Source organism: Phyllostomus discolor, chromosome 4, assembly GCF_004126475.2.
Source record: "Phyllostomus discolor isolate MPI-MPIP mPhyDis1 chromosome 4, mPhyDis1.pri.v3, whole genome shotgun sequence".
In the NCBI taxonomy this organism is placed as follows: Eukaryota; Metazoa; Chordata; class Mammalia; order Chiroptera; family Phyllostomidae; genus Phyllostomus; species Phyllostomus discolor.
Genome location: NC_040906.2, coordinates 136,059,769 through 136,073,290, shown reverse-complemented (window position 1 = coordinate 136,073,290; position 13,522 = coordinate 136,059,769). Strand labels below are relative to the sequence as shown.

The 13,522-nt window shown below is 38.4% G+C and overlaps 1 protein-coding gene across 1 annotated transcript in view; it reads right to left on the bottom strand.

Moving 5' to 3' along the window:
* Positions 1-13,522, bottom strand: part of COL19A1 (collagen type XIX alpha 1 chain) — a 331,257-nt gene that overhangs the window by 61,380 nt on the left and 256,355 nt on the right. Inside the window, 6 exon segments of the mRNA XM_036024315.1 lie at positions 759-812; positions 1,464-1,517; positions 1,610-1,645; positions 2,463-2,498; positions 7,664-7,726; positions 13,233-13,277. Of these exon segments, the coding sequence (XP_035880208.1) occupies positions 759-812; positions 1,464-1,517; positions 1,610-1,645; positions 2,463-2,498; positions 7,664-7,726; positions 13,233-13,277 (288 nt within the window).

Here is a 13,522-nt window from a genome sequence, read left to right as displayed (position 1 = left end):
AGGTCAGGGGGCTGTCTCCAAGATGATGGCAAAAGGAGAAATTGGATACTTGTCTAGAAGGCACTGGAATTGTGGCCAAACAGGAATCAGTTTCCAAAAAGATATGGTCAAGCATTTTCCCTGTTTTACTCAAGTGAGGACTGATGGTGTGTGTTAGTTCCCAAAGTGTCAGAAGGCTAGGGAGATGTGTGTGTGTGAGAGACACATAGATGAGAGAGAGAATGTGAGTCCACTAAAGCTAGATTTCAATGAAACCTGAGGACCTTTCTCCAATTGCATTACAGAAATATTTTCAGCCAAAAGACTTGTTCTTTTTGGAGGCCCTCTCAAGAAAACAACAACAAAAGTTTTGGAAGTTTTTTTTTTATGGAGAATTAAACCAGAATCCATGCATAATGGAAATGCTTGCTTTCTTTTTTGGTTTTCATTATTTCCTTCAATGTTTCCCACCTCCTTTATTATTGGCATGCCACTGACAAGCCTGTCCAAATGATAGTTTAGTTAACTTGTGTCCCAAAGACCAACTTATTAGGCTATTGGTATCCAAAAGGACCTCACATGAATATGTGAAGGTTCCAGCCTTCTCCAAAGCCCCTGACACTAGGTGTGATCAATTTCAGTGGTAGAGGTGATGACCTATGTCTTCAGAAAATGCAGTACAACTCAGTCATGTGAACAGATGTTGACCTGCTTTAAAACATGTCTCAGTCTCAACTTAATTTTCCAATATCAAATACAATTGTATCTACTATACATACAATATCTCCCGGGGGTCCTCTGGGTCCCATAGAGCCTGCAGGTCCTTGCTGACCCTAAAATAGAAGTATGTATTTTAACGTGGCTAAGAAATTATAACTGAATTTATGTAAAGCATGCTGTGATTTGTACTGTAGAAAGATCAGCTTTCCACCACCCTACCTCCTCTATATAATACAGAAATGTGCTTTGTGCTTACAAAGATAGTTTCAAGATGTTCTCATTTAAATGGGTCTGTTCTTGTCAGCAGGTGAGGCCTGGACAGCTTGCCTTACCTGGTGGGAGCACATCACATTAAATCTCTCCTGCACCTCCCAACAGCAGGTCTTCTTGGGATACTTCCCCAGAAACCCAGAAGGGGAACTCGAGCATCTCAGGGGGGCACAATTTTGGTATAGTAACTAAACCCTGATTCCTGTTTACTCTAACAATATAGTTCAGGGTCACAGATTTAGCTCACATCATTTACTCTTGATGCTTCTAGGGATGCTATTGTACATTCTGAAAAAGGGTTTAAAACTCCTATTGTGAACCAAAAGGCACAGTTACTATGTATGTAATAAATGCAGCAAATGGGAGCCTATCACCATGGAAACATGATAAAGCCCCTGAGAACACTTGTGAAGAAAATGAGTGGCATCAGTGCACACAGAAATGGCTACAACTGCAAATTATTTCCTCATTTATTTCAGTTATTTCTTATATACCTTTAGTCCTGGGTTTCCTATTAATCCGGGGGGACCAGGATCTCCAGGTTCACCCTAAACATATGGGTGGGAAGGAAAGACAACTGGTTACTTTAATTTTCACATTATCGTGAGGTTGAAGATACAGTTGAAGAATGTCAGATTACCTTTATTCCCTGTGATCCTATTATCCCAGGTTCTCCCTGTAAATAAAATAATCACTACAGATGTAATTCTTAAATTCAGATGGAGATGAGCATCTCTAATAATGAATTCATTTGCATTTCCACTAATTAACAGACAATAAAGGGGGGGAATTATGGAGTCAAGGAGGGTTCATTTTAAAACATGATTTAAAATATTTATTGCTAATAATGTTCCATAGCAATCATTGCATTCTATACTTAGCTGACTTTGTTAAAATTTGTCACTGGCTAATCTTGTATCTCAGAGAATTAAAAGTTCTGATGAGGAGCTAGAGTAGAAGTTAAGTTGCTGTGTTATGGTGATTCTACTATCAAGTATATATACTTTAAAAAACAAAACAAAATTAAAGGTTATACAAAAGACAATGATATTGGCTATACTGAGCTTGCTTTTATTATTTTCTATGACTTATTATTGATCCTTTTAATAAAATTATCGTGTTTGATAAATCCAATTTGTATCATTAACAGAGTTTTTGAAAAATACTATATCTTGGATTTTAACTTTGTAGTTTAGATATCCTAAGTGGTTATATTTCAAAACACTCATTTACAATAAAAAATAGTAATAGTTTAAAAAAATATACACTACACACACTGAATGTTAAAGTGTCATCGCATGCTAAAACTTAACAAGGTTTAAAATTTCTCATTTATTAAAACAAAAGAGTCAAAATACACAGAAGAAAAAGTAAAATTCTCAGGGACCTTATTTTATCATATCTATTTGACTCCAAACTAAACATACCAGACAACAGAGAGAAAGAAATCAATGAAGCAGAAAACCCAAGACAGTGATAAAACATCTACTTACTTTATCTCCCTTTTCACCTTTTGTGAAAGGTTCCCCCTAGGAAAATGGGTAGAGAACAGAATCAGCTGTAAACACCTCTGGAAATCAACGCTCCAGAGCTGAGAGAGGATGCAGGCAGGCCAGCCCAGACCACCGCTGCAGACAGGCCTCTGCAGTGACCCAGCCCGTGCGGCTTAAAGGGGCACGATGAGAATTAGTTAAACAAAAAAAAAACTTTCATAGTCCCACAATGAACAGTAAGTTAATCATTTTAATACTATTTTGAGATCCTGAGTGGCTGACAAGTTGAAATGCTGCCCAAGGCCAAAGTTTCCTTTTGCATGGTTCCCATAGAAGGTGATCACACACACACACCCCTTTCTCTTACTAGCTTCTGTTCCTGAAGTTGCATGGACATGATTTCCTTTACTCTTACATCAGTGCTATGGGGAAGAGATTGTCTCATTTCAAGCATGAGGAAAGACACTCAGAAAGGTTCTGTAAGTTATTTCCCTTAAAATAGCATTCGCTCGCTTTATACTTCCTATTTATCCTGCCTATAAACCCTGCAAATGTACAGATATAATTCATCTTGACTATCATAACATTTCTGGTGCACACTGTTGGTACCCAATAAAAATTTAGTAAATTAGAGAATTTATGCATTTTTTTAATCCTCACCTGAGGTCATTTTTTTCACTGCTTTCAGAGAGGGAGGAAGGGATTGAGAGAGAGAGAAACACCTATGTGAGAGAGAAACATGATCGGTTGCCTTCTAGTATGTGCCCAACTAGGGATCAAACCCGCAATCTGTGTATGTGCCCTTCATTGGGAATCAAACCTGTGACACTTCGTCTATAGGAAGATGCTCCAACCAACTGATGCTCACACCAGCCAGGGCAGTAATTAGAGAATTTAAAGTTATGCAGATATTAAAATAATAGACATTACAAAAATAGAATTTGTTAAAGTTTTATAATGTATCAAACACTATTCCAATCACATTATATGTATTATATTAACATAGTTTATCTTCAGGTGTCAATGGAGTAGGTACTAAAAGTATACTCATTTACAGATGAGGAAACTGAGTCACAGAGAAGTTAGGTAATTTCTCCAAGGTCACATAGGCAGTAAGAGGTCATTTAGGATTTAAGCCCAGGCTTTGGTAGCTTGGTCTGTTTGATTTGATTTATTTGATTTACTTATTATTTGAATGCGGTGAATTGACAATAAGGTGAAAACTATAAAAACCATTTAAAAATGTTTCTTTTGCGAGAGAACTGTGAGAACCATCAGACTACTCTCAGAAGTTCTTTCAGGGATTGCAATTTTCTTAAACAAGTCAGTATTGAGAAATAAGTGGTTACTAATGAACCTCTGTGGTTTTCACCTCATGCCCTATGAACTGGGGACTATGGGCTCACCTTCTGTCCCCTATTTCCTGGCTCCCTTGCAGTTACATGGGGCCTTGCAGGTAGTTTTGGCAATGAAATGTGAGCAGAAGTGACATGTGATACTCACAGGCTGAGGCAGAGAAAGCCCATTCACGGTCCTCCAGGTCCACTTTTCCCACAGTGGTGACTATGAAGGTTGTGTATCCCACATGGCTTAGCTACATGGTGGTGATCAGCTTGTAACTAGTGTAGCATGGAGAACACCCAGCCCTCCCAACAGAACCTACTGGACATGCAGCATGAGCAAGAGATAACCTTTCTGGGGTGAAGCCACAGAAATTTCTGGGGTAATTTATTGCTTAGAGTAACCTCCCCTACTCTAATATGCCCCATATCTAGCCAACATCATTAAATCTCTTATTATTCATTTCAACATATTACATCAGGGCTTTATTTATATTCTTACCCTTCAGCTTTAATTCTTCAAAATCTACTTGATTTTTAAGATAGGAAATGATATTAATTAGATATAAGCAATGGACCACAATGCTTATATAATAGCTTGTTTCTGCTAATATCACACTGCTTATGTCATTGCTCATTAAAACCACCATCAAGCTACATTGACTAAAGTAACTGGTTAAAACAAAACAAAATAAAAAATAGTAACCTGTTTGTCTAGAGACTTGATGTTCTGTTCTCCCTCCAATGGCTATTATCTAGGTCAAGCCACTTACCTTTTAGAACTTGTCTACAGAATCATGGGATTCAACTAGATAATCTCTTACATGTATTTTAGCTCATATGTTTTAGATCTAGCCAAATCTAAATGTCCAGTGTGTGGGACAACCTTCCACCCAGAACAGGTGGTTCAGAATTCAGTTGGGTGGAAGTTTTTGGATTAATTGTTTAAGCTTTCTGGTTATTACACAAAGTCAAGTTAAGATACTGTTCTGGAATAGCCAGGTTGGGACCACAAAGAACTAAACTTGCATGCATAATAATGTAAAAAAGTGTGCTCTTTTATGCGTGGGGGGGCAGGGAGACAGGCAAGCAAAGATGTATAAAGGAGTTGGGACTATTCAGGGGTGAAGAAGTTAAGTGACAAGGAAAAGAGTTAAAAGAAAAGAAGCTTGTTCACCTGAGTAAGACAGATGGGGCTAAAGGTCATCTCCACAGGGTAGGTGGACGGCCCCCAAATGTTGGTGGTAGAGGGAGAGCCAGAGGGAACCTGTGAGGAGCTGTGACATCCACCAGTCCTTGCTCCTCAGAATATGATCCTCGGGCCAACATCAGGGGCACCGCTTGGGAGCTCGTGAGAAAGGCACCTTCACAGGCCCCACCCCAGGCCTCCTGAATTAGAACCAGCATTCCAGGAGGATCCCCAGGTGATTCAAGTGCACAACTGAGAAGCACTTTTCTAGCTAACCCACTGGAAGTTTCTCCTTTCTGCCTGGCCTGCCATGCGTCATGTGGAAATTATTGTCAGTGTTCCAGCTTGGACGGGAGATGGTGCAGACCTAGAGAAGCAGGTAGCGGTTGGTAAGTGGTGCCAGGTGTGGAGCATCAGTGGTGAGTTGGCAGATGGAAGGGGCAGGAGCCACCAGACTGAATTTGTGGAGCATGTGAGTTTCCCAGACATTCTCAGAATCACCCAGTTGGGGAGCCCTGCTAAAGACTGTTACTCCTGCAGAGTGCAGCGGCCTGGCCTGGCTGCTGAGGGCAAGCATGGCCCCTGCGGGTAGAACTTAGGGCACACAGGTAAGGGCACTCATTGTAAAGATGCCCAAAAATGTGCTGTCACTGACAACGATGCCTAATTTACAATGCTGAATGTTTGGCTCTGTAACATTAAATGCTTTTAATAATTGTTCCTGATTGGCATGCAGGCATTTTAGAACCTCTTCATTCATTATCCCTGAAAAATCAATATCCCTTGTTTGTCCTGGCAAGGAAAGAGGTAAAAGTGATTTTGAACAAGTATTAGTTTTTTTTAAAACAAAGGTGAAACATTTGTTAAGTCTGATTGTTGCTGATTCATTTGAAGACTGCTATAGGTTGTTTTTGTTTGCTTTTAGTAGCATTAAAAATAGTTATTTTTGTAACTAGGATTCGTGTAATATCTGTAGGTGGCCTATTTGAATATAAAGGATACTGTAGGCCGCCCCCACTACTGCCATCACCGAAAGAAGTAAATTTTTTAAAAAACTGGGCTCAGTAATATTGAAAAGTGGCTTGAGAAGCCACTTCGATCATATAAAAACCAACAAAGGAAAACAACTTCAGAAGGTGCACTCAGAGCAGTTGTTGGAGCAAACAGAATATGTTTCTAATTGAGGGGAGGGATATACATTAGCCCCACTTTTTAAATATACTGATTTCATTATTTGTTTTAGCTATAATGTTTAGTTTTGGCAGGGCAGCTGAATGAATTTTAAACCCTGGGTTCTACAGTCAGCCTAAGGGTGAGTCACGGCTCTAACAGTTCCTGGCTGTGTAAACTTGGGCAAGTTACTTAACCTCTCTGTGCTTCCATTTCCTCATCAGAGCAATAAGAGTGATAATAGTCTACCTCATTTTTTTTCATGAATTAAGTTACTACAGGTATAAGACTTAGTGCTTACGAATCTAGTACCTCACACTTGTTCAGATATCTGTTTTATCGTTCTCTGCCATGCAGGGGAACCAAGGTACAGAGAAGTGAGGCAGATCAGGAAAAATATTTTTTCTTTCATTTTTTTCCATTTTTTTCATTTTTTAGACATTGGTGATGGTGGTAGGGGAGTGAGTAGAGGATGGGGTCATTGTGGTAAAAGGGAGTGTCGGGGGCTGTCTAGGCTGACTGGATTTAGGGAATTAAATGTCTTCAAGCCTATTTTGTTACCTAACAATTCCCGCTGTCCAGTCCCACTCAGAGTTTGTGCAAACAGCCCAGCTTTTCACCATATGTTCTTCAATTCCCTTGACTAGCAATGCCTCCAAAATCAAAATGCTTCTGGTATTTTCTAACATCTTAATGCTCTTTAAAGATTTTTTTTTATTAACTGCAGCCCATGAGTCCAATTGGGGTCAGAGACCGAAGTCATGCTGGGGATTCTGAGTGGATTCAGATACTATTGGCAAGAGCAATAAAGCTGGGAGAAAGAGATGATGATGAACCACCTCTATGATAATTGAGCTTCTTATGCCACGAACTGTATACAGGTACAAGTTTTCCCACAGAAATAAATTCTACCAATCATTAAATTCCACCGGCAGGGATGGGAGGTATGACTCACAGGTTCATTTTTATCAAACTGTTACTAGTTCCACCAAAGACTGCAGTGTAAGTGATTGAATTATCCACACTTCCCTAGTCCTATGATCTAAAATACATTCAGCAAATTAGGACCTTGAAAATTTATCATGCTGTCCCTCTCAATCCTTTCCATTGTTCCTCTTCTCTCTTCCAGCTCTCTGGCCCAGCATGAAATTCCTTCCTCCCGCCTCTTCATTATCAGGACTAGTGCTTTAATATTCTTTATTATCTATGAATTATATGACCCAAAAAGTGGGGAATGGTTAAAATCAAGTTCCTCCAAAACAGTTTAAAAATACTGCATATGAAATTTAATTAGGCAAATAAGAACTTGGAATACAAATGTAAGATACAGGACTTATGGCATAGTGAAGAATTCACAGCCTAGAAGGAAACAACAGTTTAGTGAGGGAGGAAGACAAGGCCACAGGGTTTGCCTATTGAAGAAGAACAAAATGCCAGCAAAAACCATTTTTAACTCTATTTTTTGGATATTATTTCTTTGTCCTAAAAGGTAACATACTTACAGATTCTCCTTTTTGACCTTTTGGGCCAACAGGCCCTGGAAATCCTGGTTGTCCAGTTTCACCCTTTCAAGAAAAAGCAGAAGAGAGATTTCTGCGTGAGGTCACATGGGTACCGCTGTAACTGTCAGAGTCAGAGTAATTGCTAGTGCTCCTGGAATTTATGTTATCCTCCAAGAAACGAGCCCTGAATCCAGGTAGGCTATTTGCATAGTAATGTGTTTGTCAGCACTTCACAATGCCTTTAGGTCTTTTAGAAATCTGTAATATTCATTATATTTAAAATTAATCTGAAATAAAAGTTAATTATTTTTCAAGGGAAGAACATCTAGGAGAGAAAAGTTATAATTTTGCTCTGCTGTACCCAAAAGATTGTTTTTATGATCTTAAAGAGATCAGATTGTTTAACTGACACAATAATTCAGGTTCATTTTATTCCAGAAACTTCTTTCCTTTTTTAGGTGGGGGGAGGTGGAGGAGTGGAGAGACACATGAAGGAAGACGAGTCTCTCAGCTGTTCCCAGCATTCACACCGCTGCGTCAGTGCCTGGCTGTGGAAGGAGAAGGCACTCGTGCCGACGTGGTGACAGCAGCCGTGCGGAGACATGTGAGACGCCTCAGACCCTGATGAGGGGTTTGTGTGTGATAGATAACGAGCACTTCGAAAAAATGCAATTTTAGAAATAATACTTGTGGAAAGGAAATATATCACTGATCAGACTTCAGAGGAGTCTCAGCATTGTGCTACTTTTTAGTGTCTACCAAAATCGTTTAACATTGCATCATCGTATATCACATAAACACAGCTGCCAGACGTTATGCAATTTCCTCCCAACCTAAGAGTATTTTTGCAAAATGATGTTTCTGAGAACATATATATTTTTCTCACCTGTCTTGTATTTTTTTTATTAAAAGCACAGAAAACATAAAAGGTGAATTATGTCAAACCTCCATGTACGACCCCCCAAAACTTTAAAAATTAAAAAAAATTATAATCAAAGAAGAAATCTCCTATATTTCTCTCTCTCATTCTTGTTCTAAATGGAGCCACTCTCTTAATTTGGTACTCATCTCTTTAGTCCATATTTTAGCACCTTTACTGCATATGTGAAATCATAAATAATATATTATTCTAAATATTGAAAACAAAATACAAAAAAACAAATTCCAAAAGTAAATTTACCTTGTATAAAACATTCTGTGACTTGTTTATTCAACATTGTTTTTTAATACCCATTTCTGTTGATACATATAGATCTGGTTCATTCATTGTAAGTATTGAATTTTATAATGTTGTATAATTATAGCATTACAATGTCAATGTACCAGGGCTTATCCAATCCCCACTGAGGGGCCTCTGGCTGTCACTACACCTTCTCTATCATAAACAAGGCTTCAGTGAACATCTCTGTAACTGTCCCCTTGTGTGGGTGTGTTTATCTGTTTATTTTGAAGCCTTGAACAGTCTTACTCAGATAGTCTACCCAAAGTACTTCAGGTACAAACTTATTACAGTACTAAAAATTTTGGCTTACTTCTGCATTTCTATCCAAATCAGTGGTTTTTGATTTCAGATTATAGGAAGAAGGAGCCTGTCATGTGTAATGGATAGGCAGGACCATGTATTTATTTAGGAGTTTTCTCGATTTGTGGAGCGTATTTTGTAAATTTACAAAATGTTATTAATGTTTATTAATAACATTAATAATTATTAATTGATGATTAATGATTTTATTAATGATTATTTTTTCCTTCTAGTATCTAAATATCTAGTATACCACCCATCTTATACTTACTATAGGAGAAGGCATTTTCCCCCTTAGAGATAATAAATGCTATCCAAAGCAAAAACAGGAAGAAATTGGTAGATATAGTTAAGGGATCAGTTGCTGTCAGCTTAAAGAGGAAATAAACAGGTGGCCTTATATGAGCATTAGGGTGTACAGCATGACCTTCCTGCACCTATCTGGTAGGTGCACGGGTGTGAAGGAAACATATGCCTAGTAGTTAGATTTATCTGCAAAAAATAAAAGTAGATTTCAGGGAAGGGGTCTAGAAATGACTATAAAAATCACACCTGCCAAATCCCAAAGGGGATGGGGATATACATGTTGGAAAAGTAATTACATTCGCAGCTCATATTCATTGAGCTAAAGTAAATAGGTCTCCATTGGAATGTAGATGAAAGACCCAACAAATGCTTTGGTCCATCTCTCTGAGTGGTGTATTGGTTTGGCTGGGTTTAGAAGAGATGGTGGGAACCAACTCCCTCATATAAAATTCTAGAAACAAAAGCATTTCATACCTGAATCTTAAACACATGTTGAGTCATTTTTCATATTTAAAATAGATGTTCAGTGATTTATCACTGTGTATATGAGTTGAAAGACAAGTGATGAATTTACTTTCCTTCAGGACAGGCTGTCCCTTAATTTGACACTTCTGATGCATTTTAAAAACTTGGTGCTTTTGTGGCTTTATCTTTTCTCTCTAATAGTCAACCGCCACTCCTGCTAATTTCTCAGGAGCCCTTAAATATTCTATTCACCTTATTCCACTGTCTCTATAAAGAATCAGTTGTTTTCAACCAACTGACAAATTCATCATTCCTTCACCACGTTTAGTCAGTCAGTCTCAGACAAGCGGCAGAGCACTGACCATCAGTTCAATACTGGTGGACTCGTCACATGAGTGCCATGATCTCCATTGCCATTTACCACTAATGGCTGCTAGTTTCCTTACTGTTTCTCTCTGTATCTTAGTGCTCTTGATACAGGCTGTGGCTCCTAAACCAGGACTGATTTGCAAGTAAATTCCTCTGTTGCTTGTGTCTGTTCTGGAGTGTCATTGTAATGTTGGATATCAAATGATATGCTGGTTTTGTGATTCTGTTTTGCCTGTCAGCATGTTGAGACGTGTTGAAATTGTACTTCTGGTTAAACCTTTTATTCAATAACATAGGTAAATTGAGTCCTTTCACTTTCAGAATGATGGTGAGAGATGAAAAGATGAGCAAGACCAGGTGTTAAGGATGGTAACTACTATTAACACCAAAAAGAAATACATGAAGTCTCGTGAGAGGAAAGTAGGTTTGGAGTAGATAAACAGGAAGGAACAATCTGTAGTGGTGGCTGAATATGTGTCAGGTGTGCTTTTAGGCAAATTCATATCATCTCATTTAATTTTAATCCTGCCATCAATACTGTGTACACACGATTATGCCCATTTTACAAATGAGGAAACTGATACTCAGATAAAGTGATTTTTCCCAAGAAGACATGGCTATTAATGGCACAATCAACTTTTGCTCCCAAAGACCATGCTCTTTCTACCACTTGATGGTTCTCAACCCTGGCTGCCTGTTAGCATCATCGGCAGCACTTTCAAATGATAGTGATATGGACCCCTCCCCAGATCAACCAGAATTTGTCCAAATCAGAGTCTCTAGGGATGGAGCTTGAACAATAGTAGTTCCTAAAAACCCTCTGTGTGAATCCAAGGTGAAGCCAGGGTTCAGAACAACTGGGGTCCACCACATGGACAAATAAATTTGTGAGAGTAGATTGAAGAAGCTTTAAATTCTCACTATGGTTACTCTTAAACAAGACTATAATTTTTAAAAAACCAGTGTATTGCCCTCTGTGGGCTGGGCATTGTCCCACAAACTGAAAGCTTGCTGGCTAGATTTCTGGTCAGGGCACATGCTTGGGTTGCAGGCCAGGTTCCATGTTGGGGGCTTGCAAGAAGCAACTGGTCGATATTTCTCTTGCACATTGATGCTTTCATCCCTCTATTTCTCTCTCCCTTCCCCTCTCTCTAAAAATAAATAAATGAATTCTTAAAAACTACAGCAACAACAAATGTGAACCCTCTCTAGTAAGGTAAGAGACTGTTTAAAAAACAATGTATTGATTCAGAACGGGATATGTATAAGGTAGAGGTGATTTCATTCTTCCAGAAAGTGCTATGCTTAACCTTTTTTAGTTTATTTTATGTATTATTTATTGGCAGAGTCTTTCTCCTATTAATTAGAACTCTTAAAAATCATCTCATATGTACACTTATATTAGGTACTACATCAAGCTCCTTCCAGATTCTTTGAGGTTATTTCTTTGGGTAGCAGGAGGAGGGAGATATGCCCCTGGCTTTTCTAATTCCACTTGAGATTCTGAAGCAATTAGAAAAGATTCTGAGCAATAGAGAAGGTCCTTAGAGTTTGAAATACACCTGTTTCAGAGAATCAAATTTCTCATCATTGAGGTCTTAAGAATTTCTAAGTAACATATGTTTCCTAATGAACATAGCAAAAGAGAAGCCAGCTGTTTTGTTTCAAGAAATGAATCATCATTTAAATACTTTAAAAGTACCACATCTCCCTTCTTTTCCCAGCTGTCCTGTGTGACAAGCTCTGTGGCTTTATTTTGCTTTCTCTTTCCCCGAGGTTGCAGGTGTCCAGTAGTAACTGCTTAGAATGTAATGTGTTCTGTATGGTGGTGCAGGGGTTCTGTAAGCTATCTGGTTACAGGAAATAGTGCTAATGTACTACCAGTACAATCTAAGACACACACATGACATTATTGCTGTATAATTAATATTTTTGGCTGCCTTTTAAAGAATGTCATTGTTTTATTATTTATTTTTTGCTGAAAAATTCATTTTCAATGATCAGTCTATAGAAGACCTGACTTTCTGTTGAGGCTATCTTTCAGGAGTATTTTCTGGTGATGGATGTATGATCTTTTGAGTAGATTGGTTGCATTGATTTATAAGGCACAGAAGTCATATTTTCTTGGGTTCATGTCAAAATACTCTGCCCTCAATCAAGAGAACTTTTACTGGGTGAATGAATGAAGTTAGCACTCACAGGCCACATTCCCTCAGAGTATTTTCAAACCTACTTACTCATTTCTGTCTGTAGACAGAATGTGTATTGTTTTTTCCTGACAATGGCACATTGACACTGAATCAAAGGTCATCACAATTTCAGAATCCAATGGGAGTGAAACATCTTTCTGTGTGGGCAAGTGAATCTGTCATCTTCACAGCTAATATAATTAAACCTGCGAGTCATAATGAGAATGCATTGGAAATTCATTAGCATTTTAATTTTAAAACTGTTTTGAAGCAATTATTTGGTTAAACCATAATGTATGTTATAAAACCCCACCAAAAAATTGCTCCCATGATGACAGGTTGTTTGGACACTTAAGAAGACACAAAAGTAGTGTGCCTGAGCCTGAGGTATTTTGTCAAAGGGTCTTCAGATTGTTTTTGCCACCTACATGGATGCAGGAAGTGTCCAATTATAAGCTGAGACTGTGTCCTCATTTAATTTACCTTATTACAGCTAATTCCCCTTACAGTGTTCCCTTCTTTGTACCAACTGCAACTCAGCAGTCTTCACTGAGGGGCAGATTCCAACCCTGCTGCCTGGTCAGGAGGTAAGGAGACTGTGCTGGACAGACGGGTCATGGACAGCGCCCTATGGGGCAGCAGCACCTCCCCTCATAGGTGAAATGTGTCACTTGGTCTAAAATCACTTGGTTTTTATTCAGTTTGAAAATCCAATTACCTTCTCTCCTTTTGGGCCACCAGCTCCATGTTCACCAAGGTTTCCCTAGGTAAACATAAAACAACAACAAAATAAATCCCCCCCAAATATTCATTTATTTTTAATACATTCAATCTCTATTTTAAAGACAGAAATAAATAATAGTATTCTAACAGTGTTGTATGGATAACATTTTAATCACTTTTGCCTTTCTCACCTTCCATTAAATATTCCTGGAAAATTCCAACTTTGGGTACCCTATCTGTCTTCCCTGTGGTTTTCCCCTAAGAGATGATTCTGGAGAAATATCA